At 36.2% G+C, this 24,261-nt stretch overlaps 1 protein-coding gene across 1 annotated transcript in view; it reads right to left on the bottom strand.

Annotated features, from left to right (window-relative positions):
* casp (Fas associated factor casp) overlaps positions 1-24,261 on the bottom strand; it is a 56,092-nt gene that overhangs the window by 18,957 nt on the left and 12,874 nt on the right. Inside the window, exons 3-10 of the mRNA XM_083144775.1 lie at positions 21,811-22,099; positions 15,750-15,930; positions 13,857-14,052; positions 6,023-6,097; positions 4,757-4,877; positions 2,922-3,067; positions 2,227-2,381; positions 840-976 (exon numbers count right to left, since the gene is read on the bottom strand). Coding sequence (XP_083000901.1) covers positions 840-976; positions 2,227-2,381; positions 2,922-3,067; positions 4,757-4,877; positions 6,023-6,097; positions 13,857-14,052; positions 15,750-15,930; positions 21,811-22,099 — 1,300 coding nt within the window. The remainder of the gene's footprint in view (positions 1-839; positions 977-2,226; positions 2,382-2,921; positions 3,068-4,756; positions 4,878-6,022; positions 6,098-13,856; positions 14,053-15,749; positions 15,931-21,810; positions 22,100-24,261) is intronic.

Below are 24,261 nucleotides of genomic sequence, written 5' to 3'. Positions count from 1 at the left end.
GTGGACTTAAAACAACAAATCAATCCAATCCAATAATCTTCCATTTGTCAGATTGTCCTGCAAAGGACACTAACAAAGTAAACAGATTGAGATAATTCAGTTTCATTTTTCCACACAGCTTTCATTTTCTTCTTCCATAAAAATAAAAGCTAAACTGTGAAAAACTTCCCTCAGGGAATTTATAAATATGTATAAATTCAATAGCATTTTGATAAAGTTGCAGTTTTTCACGTCTACGAAGATAAATTCACGCAGAATTCACATGAAATTCCTGGAGCTAAAAATTCACACAGAATTCCCAGATTTCAATGAAATCCTGGCGAGTAGCCACCCTGTTAAGGTTCATGAATCAATGCAAAATATGTACATCAGTCAGGCAAAGTATGGTTCCAAAGTAGTATGTACATAATTTTATGGGAATTGGTGAAAATATAAAAAAACTGCCATATTTTCCATTTAGGCATTTTTAAGGATTAACAAAAAAAAAAAAAGGAACAAAAAAATGTGCCATAACTAGCCACCACATTTACACACTCTGTATCAGTATTTGCTGTGGTAATTTCTTTTTTATACTTTCTCGTATCTTTAGTGCCTATGTAGCAAGGCTACACAATATATATATATAGTATATAATGGATAAAAGAAAGGAGGGCCAAAAGGGCTAAATAAAAAGCAAAGAAGGAGAAAGGAAACATTCACCAGACAGTGAAAAAATTTGAATTTTCGCAGACTGACGATTCAGCGATAGTGTCTGCGAAAATTTGATTTTTTTCACTGTCTGGTGAGTGTTTCCTTACTCCTTCTTTGTTTTTTATATAGTATATAATATATACACTTACCCTGTACAACTGAAAATATTTCTGTTGAAGACCTCATTCTCATTATGAGCACCAATGCTGGCAATCGCTCCATGTCTATGTTCCTCACAGTCATAGATGCAATGCTTCCCAGACTTCTATTTATGGACGTTAACAGCCTGTAAAATAAAAACAGGTGCCATTACAATTTACGTTATCTAATGACAATGACTGTACAGGGTGAGCAATAAGTCATGAAGTGACTACAAGAGTTATAATGTCTTGTTAGTAACTGTCAACATTAACGTGAAATCTCACCTATGTAATGTGCATCAAACAATAAATATATTCAAACAATCCCTTCATGACATATGGCTCACTCCATATAAGGACAGTACAACCTCTTTCTAGAGAAATACTCAACAGTGTCTAATGCAAACCACAGATGCGCCAAGATTAATCAATACCTTATTGGTAAAATTGACAATAATTATGCTCCTCCGATATGTCTATAGCCTTCATTTCAGTACACAATTATGACATTTTATTACAGTCCACAAAGCATACAAAAATAGTACACAAAACACATAAACACTACACACACACACTAATAAAAATAAGCAGTATAAGCATGACAACGTTGTTACAAGAGAGTGATGTTGCCACTGCAGTTTTACTTTGCAACTGGTGGACATATAGCTATTTAGGTCAGCCGACAGATGAGCCTGCAATTAGTATAGTAAGTATAGTAAGATGCATATAATTTTGGTAAATGAAAAAGCAAAATTACGGTACAAAAACAAAGTTAATTTCAGGTACAAAAGCAGTAAAAATAAAATAAAATTTTAGGGTTTTAGTGGTGAAAATCGAATGAAAAGTGACATATTAAAAGACATTTTGGTTTTAAAATTGTGAATATAATCCTAAATTTGATTTAAAAACTACACTTATTGCACAAATTTAACATTTCACTTCTAATAGCACATTTATGTAGTTATCAGAGTATTAAGTTTATTTCTGTGTCCATTTTTGCTTTTCCAATATTAACAGCAGAATTAATCAATTTCCCGTGAATTGCACAACTCGCAGGATAATTCAGACCTCAGAAGATGTCGCGTCGGTAAATAAACCATAAATTTTGTGTTTACGAGTTTATTTCGCATTTTGCAGTTCATTTCGGATAATTTCAGGACGAGACATGGTAGCACAATGCATCTCACACCTTTTAAAAACATGAAAAATTAACACTACAATGTGTTTTTTGACATTTCGTTTTTTTGTCAAAAACTAAATGCCCTGCAAATACGGCATAGAATGCAATGACATGAAGCTGATCCTCGTCACATTCCCCATCATATGACTGTTTACAAAACTACCTTCATAAACACAAGTATACCTAAAATATTAAAAAGTAGAATGCCAAACTTACTTTGCTTTGTTTGATTCAAACGTGAGGTCCCAGCCCCAAACTATGAAGTTGTTTGTGAGATATGAGACCACAGATTCAAAACACAGCAATTGTGTGCAAAAGACATTGGTGAGAACACTAGCATCGTGATGGAGGTAGACGGCAAGCAACTTCCTCTGTAATAAAAAGCAATAAATTTAAACAAATATACATATATATTTGAGACTGCCTTGTTAAAATGACATCATACACACATGTAGGAAAATTTTACCCCATTTTACAGCAGAGCCGATCTCCAACGTTCCATATTTAACTTAACTCCTGGGAAAACCAGAGGAAGGGACCGGAAACTGAACAAAAACATCCATATATGGAACAAGAATCTCTCGATGTACACATTTTATTCTTTTAGAATGTTATCATAAATGGAGTAGTCATACAGATATGTCTCAAATAATAATGATGATACTTTGTTGTTTTGTGTTAAAATGATTTGGTTTTTAACATTATGGAACTGAGTTAAATCTCCTGATACTGTAAGATTCTAAGCATTCATTTATTACAAAAGATATGTGCAATAAAATTAATATTTCAGTGGTATTGGGATTGTGTTTGACTTTGTTTTATACAACATTCCAAACTACTTAGGCTATAAAACTATTTCTTTCAGGAAAACTTTTTAACAAAACTAACATTTTAATAACATATTACATTACCTCTCTCGCTGGTTTCAGGCAAGCTTCTTTAATCGCTTCTTCTAATGTCCCATGATAAAACACAGGATGACACTCTCCGTACCTACTTGTGAATTGTTCACAGAAGTGTAAGCAAGCTGCAGTTTCATCTTCTACATTATCTGGAACTAAGAAAATGTATAAAAAATGAAAAAAATACTGAAGTACAGAGAACTGTAAATTACAATATATAATTACAAAAATCACTCAAGTAAAAAAAACATATTTAAAGCCAAAACAATGAAAACCTATCCAGACTTTTCGTCTCTAGATGTGGAAGTTTTCAAGTACAAGAGAGCAGTGTTGCCACATGCCTGATTTTTGTTCAGTCACAAGTGACACCTTCTGCTGTCAACATGCACCCTTCGCTCACAGTTTTGGGGGAGGCAGAGAATGGAAGACAAATTAATTTCCTAACAGACAGCAGCCATTAGGATTAGCCACACCTCGGACTCCGAACTATTACTCCGAGGCATGTGTCAACAGGTCCAACCTGATTGATTTAGAAGTTCATGTGACCCTCCTGTCTTCTGACGCAAAAGGCCAAAATAGATTTTGAGTTTGTTCTTTGATTGCATGGGCTTTAGTTGTATTTTATGAAGAGATCCAAAGAGAAATCACTGAAGACTTTTGACTGAAATTTAAGAAGCAAAAAAAACTTTAAAAAGATTGCTTACCACGCGTACACTCAGCGAGCACACCTGCCATTTTACCCACTTGAATGACTCACCGCTGCATGAGAATGTGACTACTAGTACCGTATACAATACACGGTGGTGCTGTCACCTACACCGATACTTGCGGAAAGGATCAATGCAATGACTGATATTCATAAAACAATTTCACATTGCAGCAATTCGAAGATATTTCATTTTGCAACTTATATATTGACTTTCCCTCATAATTAAATAGTCATGATGCAAAAATTATTGGTTTGAATGTAAGAAACTAAATAAAAAATAAATTCCTATCACAAAAAAGCACAGACAAAAACTGAATCAGAATTCCATGTGTAAGTGACCACAATTGACCAGATATTCCCAAGAAAATAAATTTCAAGGCAGCACATACAATATAATATACAGCATGCAATAACGTAAGGTGCTCTGGGTTATATATGGCCATTCTTTGCGAGTGTCATGCTCATCATTGTGATTAGCCAAGGGTGGAAGAAAAGCAATGTTCGTAACAAAAATCAAAACAAATCCAAGTATAACATTACCTCGATTTTCAAGAAATATTATACTGGCCTTAGCACATATAGAATTACTGTGATCAAATATATATGATTAACAACACAGAGCATATATATATATATATAAACCCTTATGGAATCTAAACATCATTTGCTTTACTGACATATTCATATTTCATAGTTCCCGCAAACTCTGACATGTAGATGGTATTTTTAAGCATTTTAGGATCCCTACATCTGTAAATGCACATTTTCACATTCTCTACTAGAGACTTCACAAAACAGTTTCTAAACACTAAAAACTGAAATACGTCAATAAAATAAGGGGCAGCAGGGAAAAGGGGGGGGGGGGTTGCATACCATGTAGCTGACAGTAACGTGTGTTGGGTTCAAACAGCATGCCTAAACACTCACCAGACCTGAAGTCTAAAGAATACTTAGTGAAGTCAAATACTTGTGAATACAGGCTACAAATGACATGACAAAATTCACACACAAAAAGGAAAGGGATGGAAACAACCAAAGCAACTTCTATCATGGCCAGGAATATTATTTAAATGAGTTCCGTCACCCCCTGACATGAATCAACATTTTTCTCAAGAGACAACAGTTTTGTACTTACTTAAAGGTTGCATTTTCTTGGTTATAATGTCTGTAACAAAAATATCATCCTCCATTGTAAATGACTCTGGGGCGTCTTCAAATTCAGCAGAACTATCACTTTCAGTAATGTCTACCACAATCTGAAATACATGTAGATCATGTTTACACTATATCAAGAATGAGTTCTTAATAATTACCTTATTTACTCTTGAATAACAAAAACAAAGAATTTCATGGGTCACATAAGAACTTACTGAGCAGAAGTAAAAGTATATCTGAATTCAACACGTAAAATTTTTCGACTTGCATTTTTGCTTTTATCAGAAATATAACTTGAGGGAATAAAAATGAAGTTTATTTGATATATTGGAATAAATTATTCTTCCATAAGAACTAGGCTATACCTAATATTTGGTTAAAAATCTACATACCTAAATTTTATTATGACCGCCTTCTTTCCCGTTTTACTGCTTGCAAATCGAAAAGAGTAGGGATCCACTTCCCGACTCAGATTTCTATCTTTCAGGTTCTAATTATATTATGCGAATTCATTAAAGTTTCAAGAAAAGTCTAAAGTTAGTGATTTTAATGCTTTTATTGGCTCAACATGAAAAAAGTAAAAAAGAGGTATTTGACATGCATAAACCAACTTACAAAACACCTTTCCCTGAAATTAACACAGAATACTCCTTCCTATCTTTTCTCTCTTTTATACGACATTTTTGTAAAGTAAGCTTTTCTACACACGGCCGAAAAATTTATCATGTATACATCATGATTGAGTTTGTGCAAAATTATTTTTTATACATTTTTACTACAACTCAACAACTGTCATCTTATTTCAGAATACAATGTTGGAAATGTAAATACTGTTGCAATTATCTTTTGACATGGATATTTGTATAACTCAGTGAAAAGGTAGAGAAAAATATGGATCATCCTTTGACCTCCAATGAGTTGAGGATTTATTTTATGTTCCAATTATTATGGCAAACGGGATGAGGAATGATCTATAAATTATATTGGGTTAATGCTTCTAATGATATTCATCTAATACATTTAGCTTACATCACGTCCAAGCTTATATGCATTGCTTTCATAAAATATTTTCTTAATGGTGTGGTTGTCTTGCAAACGTAGTGATCTCACATTAAACAGCAAACAATCATTATTCTTGTTATTGTTATAACTTCAAGTTGCGTTTCTTCCTGTACATCATTGATATGTTAAAGCACAACAAAATCGATCAGTGATTAACAAAATTACGTAGAGAGTAGGTACTTACTTGTCTGTCTTTCTGTGACTGCTTTACTGTCAATTCATGTGATGGAAAGTTGATCCCTGAACAGGCTAGTGTTATCTGTAAAAAATAGAAATAAATAATAATGAAATAATAAAAACAAAGGTATATAAAAAAATTGTTCATCAACGGAAAAGCCCATATCACCAGCTGAATGCTGTTATGTCGTATCTCGAATTTTTGTTGGAGATAGGTTGATGACATTATCATGTTCCTTACAGGTTAATGCATCACATTCTGAAGCAACGTATCTGGCTGTCACCCAAAGTGATGTGAATTATCCAAATTAAGAAAACATTTGCACAAATCTTGTAGTCAGTGTATTCCAAATCCAAACATACATGTCAAACTTTAATCAGCTCTCCTGCAAAGTCTGTGCAGATTGACATACGACAATATAGTATTCAGCTGGAGAAATCGTGCTTTATTACAAAAATGGCCATAAATGTTTCTTAATATTTCTTGCTATTATTAATAACTAAAGGCTGTATAGGCATTGGAAAGTATTGGTTGGACTTTATCTGTGACTATTATGGAGTTTTAATCTTGCATGGAGTTTGCAAATGCCACACAACCCTTATGTCGAGTCTAAAAACTCTGAAAGTTACGCAAAATTCAGTTCAAATTTATTAAGCACCAATCTTTTGTGAAAATACTATATTTTGTAACTCTGTGATAGGTAATTTAATATTGCTAGTTTTTTTTTTAAATACATATTCAAGAATGAACATAACAAAACCTGTGGAGGAACAGCCCATGGGGGCCTTGGCCTACCTACAGAATGCTGACATGAGGCACAGATTCAAGGGAAGGGCTAACGGGGTGATTGCCCTCCCAACTGTCATGTTTTAAAAAAGTAAAAAGGTAAAGTGTTCCCCTGTGCATAGCACCACGCCATGAAGGCGTATAGGGGGTGTGTGGGTAACGCCCCACACTTTCTTGATCCGGTCGTGAGTGGGGTGATGTGATCAGCATCACGCCCCTGACCGCCTTTACCCCCCAGGGTTTCCCCCAGGTACCCATGTTATTCGACGCTGGGTGTGCGCCGGGGCCGCTTCCACCGTTAGAAAATTTCCCGGATTTGAACCGGCCGGGGATCGAACCCGGGACCTTTAGCATGGTAGTCAGACGCGTTACCGACTGAGCCACCGCGGCCAAACTGTCATGTTTTGGATATATAATTATGAATAATAATATCAAAGACTCATTCGTTCTGTATTTTTACCACCACATTTAACAGGCTCGAGAAGTCCACTGTATGCTCATGATAAATAATCAGAACTGGACCTACAGTTTAAATTTGGGTCAGAACGAGTCTACAAGGTGTCTTAGAAGGGAATCAGACCTGACACCACTGCAGAGAAGGCATTTCTATTTCTTTGCTTATTCGTTTTACTCCTCGTTACTGACCCTCAGTTTACCGTGACAATGGGAGGAATTATGATAACAGAGACATAGCAAAGGGACCTCGCGTCCCATGGGCTTATTATTTTTTTAAATGTAATAAATAGAGGTGAGAAAAATAGATGGAAAGGGCTAATTCTTGTGGGCGATACAACAACAACACTATGATTTTAACCGGTTCTAAATTCTGGTGAAACATTACAATTTCAATGAATATGTCAACTATTTAGTATTTTAAATAAATCGGGTGGTAGCAGTCTGATTTTAGAAATTCAGGAAGCTCAGGAAGCCAAACAACAACAATGAAACGTTTTCTTACAAAGGTTGATAAGCATAAACACAATTTTTGACTTCTCATAAATTAACAGTTCGAGAACATCGAGAAACATTATGCACAGCTGAAACGAATGAAAATTAAGGAAACTTCACATATTTGGTGAAATTTCTTTGGAAATATGACCAATTACCACAAGAACATTTCGGACGTACACAATAAAATGAGATTCACAATAATTATCCACATTCTGAAATTTAAAATAAACTGATACAGGTAAAGAGCAACAATGTCAAAATGGCTTTATTTATAAAAAAAAAAAAAAAAAAAAAAAAAAAAAGGAAAAGCTAAGTCCAGAGATTTACTAACTTCACGTTCATTTTCAATATTTTATATCTTTTACATTCTACATTATTTTGGAAGTGAAGGTGACCTAACACAAAACAGCACAACAATGTTTAACATGCAACAGTTATTGTTCATTGTTGAAGCTCATTACAGTAGCTATGAAACTACATCCAAAAACTGATGATCAGACATGCATGAGAATTATATTGTACCAAAGCTTCAATATCGAATTTCCATTCAAAAGTGGAAAGATGCTGGCAGCATTAAGATAGCACGTAATTTTTTGAATTATATTATTTTCAGTCACTTTTCTGTAATTTCTGACTAATAGTGATGATGCGAATTTAGTAATGATGTGACTAAATTAAAGAAAGGACACCTATGCCCAGATCGAGATTAGAACATGGAATCTCCTGTGGCAAGATCGAAAGTTGGCCACACTTAACACACACTGTCACTGAACCGGCATGTTTATGCTATTAATGCTACATTGATTTGACTTATTTTACTTCACTTCTCTGCCATTTTTGGCTACTCTTGAAGATGAAGATGATTGGACAGTGACAAAGAACACCCATTCCCAGGCCAGCATTCGAACCAGGGACCCTTATTAATGCTATATATGTTGAAAGGTGTTTGTTTGCAAAATAGATAAACCCTGTGGCCAACAGGTATTAGAGTGCCAAAGCCTGCCAACCACATTTCCGTTACATGGTGTCTACTCAACTCATAAAATTTCATCATCACTGCTATACACAGCTTCATAGATTAGATTGCAGAATAAATGTTAGCTATTCTATTTATCTACTAGTTATATCCAGTTTTTGTTAGTACAAAATATAACACACAGGATTTTCCTAAAGTAACTTGGATTCTTGCTGTAACATGATTATGCCTTGTTTCCATATTAAACGCACCACAGTTCCTAACCAAGGCATATTTTTTTTAAAAAAAATTAAAAGCACTTTACACGTTACGTTTCCACCCTATATATCATGGATTCTTGTTATTCGGAAGACAAGAAAAACTGTAGGATCTCTCCGGAGAAGGTTTTTCCCTACCGTTTGGTAGGAGACGACGTGGAAGTTCCACATAGGACAATGGGCCTGCCTCGGCGTTGATGAATCTATACTTGGTGTGACGTGTGATAGTACATGACGTTTTCCGAGCTAGTACGAGTTTGTCTGCTCTGGAATATTGCTGGGTTGGGAAGGTCCTGTTTGCTCAGCATCCACTGTTGTTATGCTGGGGTGAACTTGGCCAGCTTGCTACAGTAAAATTACAGTAATAACAGTAATCCCTGAGATTTCCCCAGGTCACTTCAGGCAAATGTAGGTGTGTAATGAAGTAAATCTTGATAGCCAGTGTGTATACAGGTATGCAGATAGTAGGTATATAATGTAAGACCACTAACGATTCTTCCTTTTGGGTCTGCGAAGTAATTCCTTAAGCTTGTAGGTCAGGTTGAGTGACAGGTATTTCAAGTGCTCTGTGCAATTTTTATTACCTTAGATTTAAACATGTCAGTATTTGCAGACTCAAAAGGAAGAATCATGTATTATAAGAGAGCGCTGTGGACATGAAAGCAAGATCTTGTTATACACGGATGCAATCGACATTTATATCGAGTGTATTTGCAAGCAATAGATCAAGTCAATTGCAGTTGGTTCTCCGACGCAAGGCTGTAAGGTACAAATGGCCTTGCATCCCTCTTTCAACTGAAAAAAGAGGCCCTCACAGATGGTAGAGAGACGTTGATGGCGTTGTGAGGCTTTGAACTGACATCTACCTGTACCAACACTAGTTGGCCCCATCTCTCCAGGACCTTGAGAGACATAGATCGCCCACGAACCATATCACAGATGGAAAGCACATCAGACGTCTAACTTCACGGCCGCAAAATCAACAACGTAAGGATCCATTCTAGGTTCCACATTGTGGAATTTAAACTTGGAGCCATCTCTCAAAAAATTAGAAAATATTTCGAAGATCAAAAGCACAATAAACTTTGCAGATCACGTAATAATTGTTATGGAAGGTAATTGAAGAACAGAGTTGGAAAGATAGACCAGTGTTGCGATAAACTCTCTTGAGGACTTGAGTGATATGGCAAAATTCATGATTGCCACCCAGAAGACCCACTTTGTAATCCTAAAGGGTAAGTTGAATGCTAATGAACACCCACAGATAAAACTCAGAGACAAATCTTAGAAGAGAAAAGGAAGCTAAATATCTCGATGTGAAATTACGAGAAATGCAACAATGACATGGATTACGTAACTTCAAAAGCTGAGCCTGTTATAAATAAATTGGTAGAAATAGGTTCGAACACATTCAGATTCCCTATGTTGCTTATAAACCCATACATATTCATAATCTACAATGCGATAGTTTCTTTCGACGGACCAATCTGAGACGACTAGCTAAAATATACAACAAATGTAACAAAAAAAACATCATCACAAATGAAGACCAAATAATCAAACACAGAACTGCCATATAGTGGTGCAAGGAAGGCCAAGAAGAGAGAATTTACAAAGTAATTGGCAGAATTAACTCCCAGATCATCCAGGAGTGGAAGGAAGAATGGACTAACAGCCTCCACGACAGGAGACTTTACCAGTTCTTTCCATGAAAAAAAGATAGGCTTATGATGACAGATTGCTGTTGTTGACGTCTTCAATGACGAAGGCACACTTCACTTATGGTAAATGGTCGACCGGATTCATAGCTTCCAAATTCCTCAGCACACAAAATTACTTTATGTTTAAGTGATACATCATATGAGTGATGCTTCTGTCTCTCCATGTTTAATGTTCGTTTGATGTGCACTTTGCAAAAGCTTGCTCACAGACCACCTATTTACAGGAACACCAGCATAAGAACAAATCACAGAGCTCACTACTAAAAAGGCTGACTCTTTGTTGTGAAATGTTAATTGCTCTAATACAAAAAATTTAAAGGAAACAAACTTTTGTTAAGGGTGTAATTTTTTTTTACCAATACTTGTACTTCGGTAAAAACATCATGTAGAAAACTTGATTACTGAAATTTGCATATACAGTAAAACCTCGTTAATCCAGACTAATAGGGGGGATAAGTTGACCGGTTTAACGAAGTCCGGATTAACTGAAATAACCTAAAAGAACAGTAGAAAGTGCATTACAACTCCGTTTATAGCAACAAAACACGTTTATTATGGTGTATTTAAAGGCCATAGGTCTAAATCCACTATACAGTACAGTACAAAGTCTGCGGGAAACAGAATTTCATCAGTGGTTGACTACCCTTTCTTTGGGATGTTCCCTTGTTGACTTCTAGCTACCTTTAAAATCCTACATTCTGTGGGGTCTGGATTAACGAGGTTTTACTGTACTTCATTCTATATTACACTAATACCATGGCATATTTACCTACAGGGTTAGAATTTAGGCACCAGCCCCTTTTCCACAGGACTGAGGCAGTTCTTTTTTTAAAAACTTGCAAATACTCATTCGTAGCTCCCCAATTTCCTCACGATGATCCAATACACTGTGTGAAATCTCAGGACGAAAGTTGTTACGCTTTTCCCCAGGAGACTCAAACCATTGCACGTACAGTAGCTCAAAGCCTTAGACCACATGCCAAGGGGTGAGACATTCAAGAATTACATCAGAATATTAAATGTGTGTTACGTAATCACAAAATCCAGTTTTTCATGCAAAACTGGTGCAAAATTAAAAGAAACTTCGAATGATTTCCAAGATAATTAGATTCAATGAAAGTGTCAAGTGGGATTTTCGTGGACACCATGAAGAGCCGAAATGCCAGAAAAGTATCAACTGGTATTAGTAAACAAATTCCAACTTTCCGATATCAGCTGATACTGATACAGCAGCATCGGTATCGATTCAGTCCCATATATATATACATATTGGCTGTATGAACAGGACTTGACAATAATGAATACACTGGAACTTCAATTATGGTTTTAGGTGACTGTAACTAGAGAACTTACAAGCAAGAAGATTTATAACGTATTTACGCATGTATAATGAGCACTCTGGTTTTTGATGGGGAAAAGCGACAAGGTTGTATAGCTGTTGCTATGCAGATCAAGAGGAGAATATTGTCTTGTGTATACAATGAGTCACCAATCCATGCCACCTCCCCCTTCTTTCTCCACTGTGTTTAGCACCCCAAAGGTTTCATTTCTGTAGCCACCTTGTTTATTCCATAAAAGAAACCAAAATCAAAGTTATTCATAATTGGGAAAAGAGAGACGCGGTAGTATATACAAGGTAGAATCAAAAAGTAAGGTAAAAAGTGCCCTGAAAATGTACAACGATATGCTAGTAACTGTTTTTTTTTTTTTTTGTGTTGTAGGTATTGATGGATAGTATCCCTGGTGACCGCTAGAGAGCAGCACGGTGACACAGTTGCAAAGAATCGCAGTTTGAAGATGGCAGGGTTACTGGAAACATGGTCAAATGTGGAAGTGCGAAGTGTGATCAGATTTTTGCATGCGAAGGGGAAGAAACCAGCCGAGATCCATCGGGAACTTGTGGAGGTGTATGGAAACAACGTGTTATCCAGGAAACAAGTGTGGTGTTGGAAAACAATGGCCGCGATCTTTTGGGACCACCTTGGTGTGATTCACCTGGAATTCCTTCCACGTGGTACCACTGCCAATGCTGTGACCTACTGCCAGACATTGGACAGATAGAGAGAGGCCATACGTCGGAAACGACCTGGAGCACTCAGGGAGGGTGTATTGTTGTTACACGACAACGCTCGACCTCACACAGCGCAGCTCACCCGTGACCATGTCACACGTTTCCACTGGGAGGTTTTGGAACACCTCGCATACAGCCCTGATCTTGCACACAGCGATTTCCATCTGTTCAGACCAATGAAGAAGCATCTTCGAGGACGACGCTTCAACACAGTGCAAGAGGCACAGGATGCAGTGAAAACCTGGTTGGACAGCCTTGACACTGATTTCTTCACTCGTGGCATTGATGCATTGGTCACCCGCTGGAACACGTGCTTAGACAAATATGGTGACTATGTGGAATGTTAGCGTGCAGTGTCATATATACCCTGTCACAGTTTAGGCAACCACGACATAAAGGTTTCTGTGGAAAAAAACTTGTTACCTTACTTTTTGATTCTACCTTGTAAATACGGAGAAACTAGTACTCACTATTATCTGCGGCTACTGAAATTAATCGAAAAAGAAAAAAACAGCTTCGTGGATAAAAGTGAGTACTAGTTTCTCCGTATTTATCAAAGTTATGTTAAAGATTTTCAGTCCTCATTTATTGGCCTACAAATATTGCTGATACACATCCCATGTGATCGGAGGTGCATGCTCGAATTCTGTCAGAACATTACTGCTTTTCATGGTGTTGCAAAACGCTCCATTAGAAAGTGAAAAATCATGGTAAATTGCCATTTTACTTATGGTGTTCTTTTTTTAAAATTATTATTACCAACAAAATCCAACCTGGAAATTTGAGAATTTACTCCTGTTGATATACACATGTTATACACATTAACATATTGAAAACATGTGTAATTTCATGTTGGCAGTCTGAATTATTCCATGCATAATACGCACCACAGTTTTTGGGAGCAAAAATTTTCTACTGTTTTAATTTATTTGAACCAAAGAAGTAACATGTAAAACCTGGAAACATAAAGTTGGGATTTCACTGCGCATGCTTGATTTTAAGGCCTAAATACAAGTGGTATTACTTAAGAATTACATCATGCATCACACCACAAATTTCCAAGGAAAAAATTACTTACACTTTCATCTTTAACTTTTAATGGCCAACCAGTCCAAACTTGATGCCGAACAGGAATATCTGTTAAACTGTATACATCAGATTTAATCTCTAAAACAGTCTTTGTTCCAGGAAAGTTTAATGTATAAGTTTTATGGTTCGTTTCATCTTTGACATTTAATGTAAAAGTCTGTGTTAGTCGGTCTGCAATTTCAGATCTGAAACAATAACAGTCATGTTAGACAGCACAGGAACAGGAAAAACTCTTCATAATCAACATGATATACTTAGTATATATTGGTGTGTAACCACTAAGCTGCACGGGTGAATGCAGGTTAGAATGATGGACACAGGGACATAAGTTTGAATCACCATCAGATTATATCTCATTTGAAATATAATAATATTAAGCTTTAAATGATGTCAGAATCCTGGTACAAATTTATTGAAAACAGTTTCCCAACTCATGTATCGTGTTTACAATTCATTCATATAGTGTTCTAATGAAGTTGAACATTAATAATTGCACTCAGCTTTCATTTTAACAAATGATTTAACCTTTAATGACATGCCCCCTATGTGACTATAATGATGCAGAAGTTTCTGGATTCGTCGCAGCCTGGGTATTTTTTCTAATGTTACTTCATCACTTTCCATGTAATCGCCACCACCAAGATTAGCCACAAGTGGAACAAAGAGACATAAATAACAAAAAATCCACAATAACAATATTAATTTTTTTGGATGAGCAATTTTCATTTGTGGCCGCGGTGGCTCAGTCGGTAACGCATCTGACTACCATGCTAAAGGTCCCGAGTTCGATCCCCGGCCAGTTCAAATCTGGGAACTTTTCTAACGATGGAAGCGGCCACCAAGCATCGAATAACATGGGTACCTGGGGGAAACCCTGGGGGGTAGAGGCGGTCAGGGGCGTGATGCTGATCACATCACCCCCACTCACGACCGGATCAAGAAAGTGTGGGGCATTACCCCCACACCCCCTATACGCCTTCATGGCGTAGTGCTATGCACAGGGGAGCACTTTACTTTTACTTTTTTAAATTTATTTGGTAATCATTTACAAAATGTAGGTGGACTAACTTAGTAGGAATACACAGCTTCATCCTGCGTAGCACTGTGCCAAGAAAGTACATGAAAGCTGCGGGGGTAGGGGGATACACATTCTCAATCACAGCCATGACATGATCAACAACACACTTGGGACATCCCTTTACCCACACCCACCCAGTTATCCCATTGATGAGAGGCTGAGTGATTCCCAGAGCTGACTTTGCAGGGAAATTGTAAGGAAAATTCCCATCTGAGATCATCTAACTGAGATTGATTTATTTATTTTTTACTTCACTTTCCTACCACTTTTGGCTAATTGCAAAATGAGGATGAATGATGATAACATGAGCTGGACGAAGGGACAATCACAAACATATAGGGACACAGCACGAGCTCCAGGAGGATTATACTGACTTCCGAGTCCAGATGCCAGATCCTCCCTGGTCTGCAAAATGCAGTCCTCTTTGGAAAGGATTGCCTCTTACAGCTCTCATCTAACTCACAAATTGTACTTGTACCTCTATGTGGCAGCCATTTGCCTTTACTACCACTGGTCCTTAGAAGTACATTAGTATTATTTATACTAACTTTTTGAAATACTATAAACACAATAACAGGCTTGTAAGGTATCCACTTGTTACACTAGGAATTATAAGTTCCTTGCAATGTCCTCTTTTGGTGATAAAATCTTGCAAGGACACAAAAATGTTCAAAATTATGAACAATGAAGATAGAAAAGCCTGCCAAGCAGTAGCAGGATACTGGGGGATAAAAAATTACTCCATAGATGTCATTAAAGGTTAACAATACACATAACACATCAAAACCTCAAAATAATAATTACTCTTCATTTCCTAAGTGACCATCTAGAGATATGTCACTGCTAAGGTAGAGGATATTTTCTCTTGGTAAGTGAAGACTTTTTATAGAAGTTGCATCTGAGGTTGGATAGTGTTTCCAGCCCTGTATATCTTGCTGGCAGCTGGGGACCCCAGTTTCAGCATGAATCATTGTCTTTAAGTCACCTGAAAGAAAAAAAAATCATTCAACAGCAGAATAAATTATTATTATTAGGGCTCGGAAGTTGATGAAAATTATAATTTCTTCTGAGCATTGAAAACATAAAACCTGATATCAGCCCATTTCCCATAGTTAAAACCAGAAAATATTGTTTTTATTAAGCATTTCTCAGCCTTTAGGTCATTTTTCAGTATTTTTTTATTTTTATTGCATTTTTCTTCATACTTGAGGTTTCATTTTTCTTCTCCCCTTTTGTTTCATGAATTATAAATGCATTTGCTAGCATAATTTATGTATTTCAATTTTCTGACATGAAATGCACAATGTTATTTTTAACTGAAAGTTTGGCAATGGATTAAATAATTAATTGTGGTACATTTATTTTTCATCAAGCACTTAAAATACTTTGTGTAAAGCTTACTTTGAGGTTTCCTTTGCTGGCCACTATAGTCGCCTTAATCTTGAGTTTGTCACAACATAAAAATATTATAATCTGATGTACGCGAAACACAACTGTATTTTCAGATGTTGACCGACTACTGTATCATGCAAGGCCCATTCAGAAAGGAGGTGAATGACTTACACAGAAAAAAGCCTTGAAGTAAATGTAAAGAAAACTACATTAACATTTAATTGCATTTTCCCCCTTTGCTTCAGTAGTTTAAAACACCAAACAACCTGCTTAGTCTAATTATTCAACTACTCTGTTGTAATTTATGAAAAAAATAAGCTTTCATTTTAATAGAAAAAAATATTTTTAGATCACATTTTAAGATTTTTTTAGGTCAACTTCCGAGCCCTAATTTTTATCTAGAGTTAGAATTCTTGATACAAAAGCCAAATCTAATGGCACAGAAAGAAAATAAAGTTACTGCAAATATATAACATTGCATTCCTGTGTTTTTGTGAAACAACACCTATCTTCTGCTTGATAGTTAAAGTCTTGTTATTAAATAATGTCCAGAATATTGCCCTTGAAACCAAAACAAAGGATCATTCTAAATTAGTTACCTAAAAGTAACCTTTAATAATAACAATTTATTTCCGTGTCCAGAACATTATTAAGTTTCTTTCCTTCACAGATGTTTATGCAACAATAATAATATGTTCAACCTGTCTGCACCAGGTTCTCCCTGTTTTTCTTTTAGTTGGCCACATAACCTGTCTCAACTTAATAATTGTATCACCTTTGATTTTTTTAGTAGCGGCTTTGTAATATGTTGTTCTAATAGTCTTTGCACAACCCAAAACAAGTCTCCACTGTAATCATCAGTACCAGATTGTATGAGTTCTAATTTAACAACTGATGCTAGGCAATACTTTTCCAAAATGTGGGTATCTCTCAGGATCTGTAAAAATGGTGCATGGCTTTGTGGAGTCTAATTATCCTGTAAATCCTTTATTTATGTCATTTTACATGAACTTTGAATAATAAAAGTGAATTTCTTAATTAAATGACAGGTATTTTAGTACAGTCAACTCTCGATTTTACGACCCCGGGTATAACGACCCCCTCGAAGTAACGACCCTTTTCCCGGGAACCGTGAAACATTTAGAAAAAGTTGAAAAATTTGGAAAAAAGTTGAAAAATTGAAGGAAATCGGCCGAAAAATGCATTGTTTTTTTCCTACTCATTCCCTTCACGAGCGCTTCACCGCTCACAATTGGGTCTGAACTAAAAATAGACACCACCACACCATGCTTGAGTGATATCCAATAGGACTTGAGACTTGCCCTCCCCTCCCTCAAGCGCACCAATGTTACCCTGCACCCGACGGCCGCTACCCAATGCACCAGGCTTGTTTTGACACGCTTCTCTTGGATACGGGAGAAGAGAAGATCGAATGTGGTTGGATGTTATTTTAAATCGACCTTGACTTGTTTCCTTGTCCTAAGAGCTGTTGAAAACTCGCAGGTAAGGAGGGGGGGGGGGGGAGCAGCCCGAAATGACTGCTGGACTTGCAGTCTTTGCCAATGTGTATGGCAGGTCAAGCTCTTTCATCGATAAATACACCACCTTGAGAGATAAGATCGCAGGAATGTTCGAAAATACAGATGCGTGTCGCCTGGAAGTCTAGCCCATCTGTCCAGCTCTGACCTAGATTTCAGTAGGTTCCCGTGAGTGAGCAACTCTCGGCCTTGTAGCCGACAACTTCGTGTTCTTTGTTCCCTGCAACACTTCATAAAAAAGCGAAACTGTTAGAGATAATCAAAGCCACATAGGGGAACTAAAGATAGTCAACCTGCTTAATGCGTTGTCATCCAGGTTTCCACAAAAGTTTACTTCGATCTTACGTGCATCGTAACTCCCGTTTCCTCACTTCATACGTTTTCCTAATTGTGTCGTAATATCTGCCAAAAAAGTGTTCTGTTGGCTGACTGACTTCTCCCTTTTTTCCTGTCAGCAAAGGGGGAGGGGCAATTTTCTTGCTCGTGTGTGCACACAGGCTGATTACAGGCGAGGGTGGAAGTGGACCCACCCCTCTTCCTTTCCTTTGACGTCTAAAATGGGGAAAACCAGTTCTGGATATATTCTTGAAAACTAACAAAACAGTAAAAAAAAAATTTAAAAAATTAACCCTCCCCCCCTTTTCCCAGCTTATTATCCGCCACTGGTGTGCACGGCAATGTTGATGATTGCAGAATTCAGGTATTTTTTTATGCTGTTGTCTGCATAGGAAATATCACCCGTATTATTGTCTGTTGCATGGTAAAACGTAAATCAAGGGTAATTTCTTTCTTCTTTACACTGCTGTTAAAAGTTCCATCTTCGACAGACAGTTGCGTTATCTTTAAAATCCTGGGATTTTTCTCTTCCGCCACCTGTTGCTCGAACTTCCAGCCGGTCTCCTTGTTTTTACGATGCAGCTGGCGCCAGTGTTTAGTCTAGCGTCTGCAAAGCTCTTGGTTGCCGATAACAGCGATGACTCATCCAGCGCGAAGGAAAAAGTTATTGTTTTGAATCTCGCAAAGCTGTTTTGATTTGACGATAACGAAATTCGATCTCCAGAAAGAAAAACAAGAGTTAAAATAACTTGATGATCTGCACCTTCTGATAAGCAAAACTGTAAATTTAATTCGCATCCGCTTTTCTTCAGAACCATTCATGTGAAGAAAAAAAAAGTGCTCAATGTAGGAATGGTCGCCGAGATCGATTAAAAAGACATTATTCAAGGGGAAAACTATTGGAGGAGTGGGTGTTTGACATCGGGAATAGTCCTAAATCCAACATTAAATCATCGATTAACATGAGAGTAAATAACGATCTACCATTTTGATATGTAAAAATGCGCAGTTTCATAAAGCTTGTTTTCAGTTCACTTTATGCTGATGGGCTCATCGGGACTAAATATACAGTTTAAAGTGAAATTCAATTCCAAACCTAAATGACTTTCGACTGGGGCGCTGTTTAATGACATGTCCTAGAAAATGCATTGGGTGAAAACAGATCGCAAGTTGCGAGTTTCCTTTTTCACACTGGATTACAATGCACGTAAACGAAGGAGTTTGGACTGCTCCCTTGAATGGGGAAGGGGGGAGGGTGAATGAAGTTGGTTGAAGCAAAGAAAACGTGGCTTTTTTTTTTGCGATGTATTTTACACAACCGAACCAGAACGAAAATTACAGCCCTACCTTTTTTTTTTTTTTTTTTTTTTTTTGTCTGGTGCCTAGAAAGGTTGTGTTGTTTCTCCCGAGAGATCTAATCTTACCAGTTAATCTTGTAACAGACAATGCTCCAGTAGACCCGTATAAAATCCAACATTCATTCTGCCCGATTATCTCCAGACTTCTGCTGGTGCCAGTGTGACGTGTCAAGATTCTTCGAGTTTCGCTTCCATAGGTCTCGGTGCAAACGGGTTTCTCATGAACTATAATTGTAAGAATTTTCTGGAAAGCAACGACTGTGCACAATTGAAAGTAACATTATTTTAAATTATTTTTTGTGAAAATGTTTTCATGTTCTATTTTCCTTCTCACAACATGCATCTTGTGCATAACAGGTTGTATAACTACCAGGATAAATGGTGTTGCCATCTCCTAGGAATCTTTGTGTCAGTTTCAGCTCTGTTTAAGCAGAAAATTGGGGCAAATTCCAATAACGACCCCTTCGAAATAACGACCCTTTTCCCGGGAATTGTGAAAGGTAGTTGAATCGAGAGTTGACTGTATTTTGATTTTCTCTTGTGTATTTCTTTAAACATTTTGAAACAAAAATTGGTAGATTGATGTGGTATAATTGGAATGGAAGAATTATAGGGAAATTTTAAAGTTCCGTACATAACATTTTCAAATTTGAACCATGTGTATTCCTCAAAAGAAACATAAAAATATTGGATTTTACTTCACAAAGTTATATTTTGGAGCTGTAATTATTCTCTACAGTCATAAAAAAACAAAGATGGTGAAAATAATTTGTTGTTCTTACTTCTTAATTAGAGAATAATAATAATGTTACTGATGTGTAACAATTTTATATTATGGATGTAACTTTCTCACTGACCACAGCAACAAGAAAAATTTATGCAGATTGTTTCCTAAACATTAAATTGTTGGTCATGTATAACCTAATATACTCACACACATCTGAGAATTTGACATTTTGGTGTCACTTTTCATGAAATTGCTCTACATTTGTAAATATTATGAACAATTCTAATTGGTGGGAATCATTAAGAATATCAGCATTGTTATGAATATCAACCAGTGGCGTGCATTCTGAGTAGACTAGGTAAGCTCTGCCTACCCAGGTAAAATAACGATAAAAGTGTGTACGAAATTGTAAAATGCATGAGTGATGTTAACATTTCTGTCTTCACTGCTTCGTGTTCCGATGGCTCACATGCCTCGGAATCATAGCTTCTGTCGGATCCAGGGCCCTACAATGATTATAGGTTTACTGAATACGGCACCTACTGGCCCTGTAATGAGAATACAAACATGATTTATCTATTGCATTGGCCAGTTGGTACATGCGTTGCGACTCGCTGCGCTTCCCCATTGAATGCATTGTAGGCACCTCTGTAGTGTGAGGAGATGCCATGCTCTTTTTTGTGTGAATTGTTCTCTCTGCATTTACAGTGCAAGATATTATACTGAAATGGCAGAAAGTGTGTGTGTAATTGATGATGTGTTGGTTGTCATACTTTCAGTGAGAAACGTTATATTATACATACAGCTGAACCTCAATTTTATGTTTTTCAGGAGACCAAGCTGGAAAATGTAAAATCAAGGAAAATTTAATAGCATTTTACTATCAAGATAAAATGTATAAAGTGGGAAAATGTAAAATCCGGGTTGCACTGCAAAGGAAGGCATGTGCAAACACTTCCAAACTTTAAATTTTTACGTAAAGAAAAGGGAATATTTTCGCTATTTTAATGTTCATCAATATGAAAAGACTGATTAGTTAGCAGGTAGTTGTAAACTGAGTTTAAATTATTTTGCTGACCATGCTTATTGTTTTCTAATGAACGGAATATGTAGAATAAAGAAGGTTACAAGAACTTGAATAATCTCACTAATGCTATCACAAAACATGAAATATCTCAGAGCCATTTGCATTCACTCATTCAGTTACAGTTCAGATCCTACCTTAATGAAGCAGGCACTGCACGTCCCTGGTATCAACTCATCCCTCATTATTTGTAATAGTAATTAGAGCTAATGAATGAACTCACATATCCTTCCCAGCTAAACAATTGCGTTACAACCAACCCTGCGATGATTATTCTTTTTTCACATAATTAATGTAACGGATAACTTATTGAAGCACTTCGTGAATTCATTCCCAATACTCATTTACATATCAACACTTCTGCACCACTCACAACAGAATTTTAGCATCGTGCCAAAGAAAACAAACATTTTACACCGCACACTCTCACCTACAGTTCCTGTGTCTGGAACACTGAACTCCAAAACACGATCTTTGTAATGGACATGAAATTTTATCACCCTAGAGTCCTTAGATGTTGAGGGAAGAGTAATCATGTCATCACTAACACTAACTGGTAGAAAGGGAATTGGCATTTGACTATTCGGCTTCCAACCTGGAGACACAACCTCTGGTGAGGAACTACACGACTTATCTTCTGTCCTCGGAGCCGTAGTTTGTACCGACATTTCGGATGGCAGTGTCTGGGTTTCTTGAGGCATCACACGATTAATTGCATCCTATAGAGAACAGAAAAAAAATGAGTAAATATTAAAACTGTAATGGAGCATTTAAGTAGACCCCAAAGTTAGCCAATTTTAATAATAAAAGAGAAGCAATGTGTAGGACCAAAGCAACGAGTAGGAAAAATGGAAGAAAAAAAAACATAATTCAAGTAATATTAGAGTAGTTCCATAAAAATGTTAACCTTGATGATTAAAATTATGTATCAGTGAAGAGCAATGTGTTGTACATTGTTTCAAAGGAGAACTTTAGATTGCGAACATACAATACACGTGTGTCTGAACTCAAAAAATTTGTCTGTATAAAATTACCTTATCAAGTACTATTCCACTAACTTTGATTCAGAAAATCTAGATTCATTGCTTGCCAATTGCGTCAATCTGTTACCTTCAAACTTATTTTCATATACATTGGGGGGAGAATACATTGGAAGAAATTTGATATGCAAGAAGACTACTATTTGTAAATTTCCTAGTTTATATGTTATGTTTCTTGAATCATATACAAAGAAATTGGGTTGAACCGATAACACTTTGAACCGATAGCGATACTTGAAAATTGAAATAATTAAAATCTGTTGAAAATATTGGTGTGTAAATAGTCTTCTCCAATCATACGCATCAATTTACTAAGAAATTTGCTTCAGAATAGTAAAATAGATGTCATGTAATCACAAAATACAGTTTTTCGTGGAAAATTGGTGCAAAAGAAAGATAAACTTTAAATTTTGTAAATTTCTAGGAAAATTAGACTCTGTAAAAGTGTCTTGCAGCATTTTTGCAGACCCCATGAAAGATGAATATGCCGAATAATTATCGATTGGCATCGGCTCAGCCCTACCAAAAAAATAAAATGTAATTATAACTGCTTATAAAGTGTGTCTGTTATGTCTGGAATCAATCATTACATAAACATTTAATACATTTTAGACACATTTATCTTATAATCAATTAACAATTGCTTTTCCATTCAATAAGTAAATTGCAACAAAAAAATACATGATAAATTATGGAAATAATGCAGATAAGAAGTGCAAAAGTGCACTAATGTCTTACTCTGGATTCAAACCCCAGACACAAGTTATAATGTCGGACAAGAAAAGTCGGTTGTGTTTTCGTTCTTTCAAAGTACAGTGATGCATATCTAGTTTTTGACGAAAAAACTAAATGCGAAATAACACAATGTAATGTTAATTTTTCATGTTTCTGAATGGTGTGAGGTGCATTTTTCTACCCTATTTTGTCACGAAATAATGTGAAATGAACTGCAAAATGCTAAATAGGCTCGTAAACACGAAATTTAGAGTTTATTTACTGACACGACACTTTCTGAAGTCAGAATTATCCTGTGAGTTATGAAATTCATGGAAAATTGATTAATTCTGCTGCAAATATATTTGAGAAGCAAAAATGGAGCCCTTTATACATGAATAAACTTAATATTCTGGTAAGGACATAAATGTTCTATTAGAAGGGATATGCTTATTCTGTGTAGTAAGTGCAGTTTGTAAATAAAATTTTGGATTACATTAACATTTTTAAAAACAAAATTTCATTTTATATACCGCTTTTCCATTGCTATAACAGCAAAATTTTATTTTATTTACAGCTTTTGAACCCAAAATTGACTCAAGTTTTGTACCGAAATTTTGCTTTTTTATTTACCAAAAATATGTGCCTCTAGTGATTACACATTATCAAGTGCATTTGAGTGATGTATAGTACATGAATCCAACTTACACATCAAGTCAGACATCCCGTACAACATGTGGATATAGTGTATCACGTAAAAACACACAATGTCAAAATGGCAACAAGTCAGCAGAAATTATGCAAGATGTTTTACGTGGGGTTTGTGATGGACTGTGTTTATGTATGCACACAGTCATGCCAATTTTTAACTTTTAACACCCGCTGACATGTATGGGATGAGCAACTGATAGCAGACTTGTGTGCTGTGGTAATCGTCAAGGAGAACTTCATCATGGTAAACTTCATTTGGACTGAACCAGTCAAAGTTTGGTCATGGAAAAAATTTCAAGACTTGTCAAATAACTTGCAAAGATTGCATAATCATGTCATAGACTTTAGCTTATTACCTTCATGGAAAAACAAAACCTACAAGAAAAAATTATAAACTTAACAAAAGTGTGAAAATA

Source organism: Lepisma saccharinum, chromosome 1 (assembly GCF_977018435.1).
Source record: "Lepisma saccharinum chromosome 1, izLepSacc3.1, whole genome shotgun sequence".
NCBI lineage: Eukaryota > Metazoa > Arthropoda > Insecta > Zygentoma > Lepismatidae > Lepisma > Lepisma saccharinum.
The sequence above is the reverse complement of the archived record's forward strand: the minus strand, read 5'-3'. Positions and strand labels throughout refer to the sequence as shown.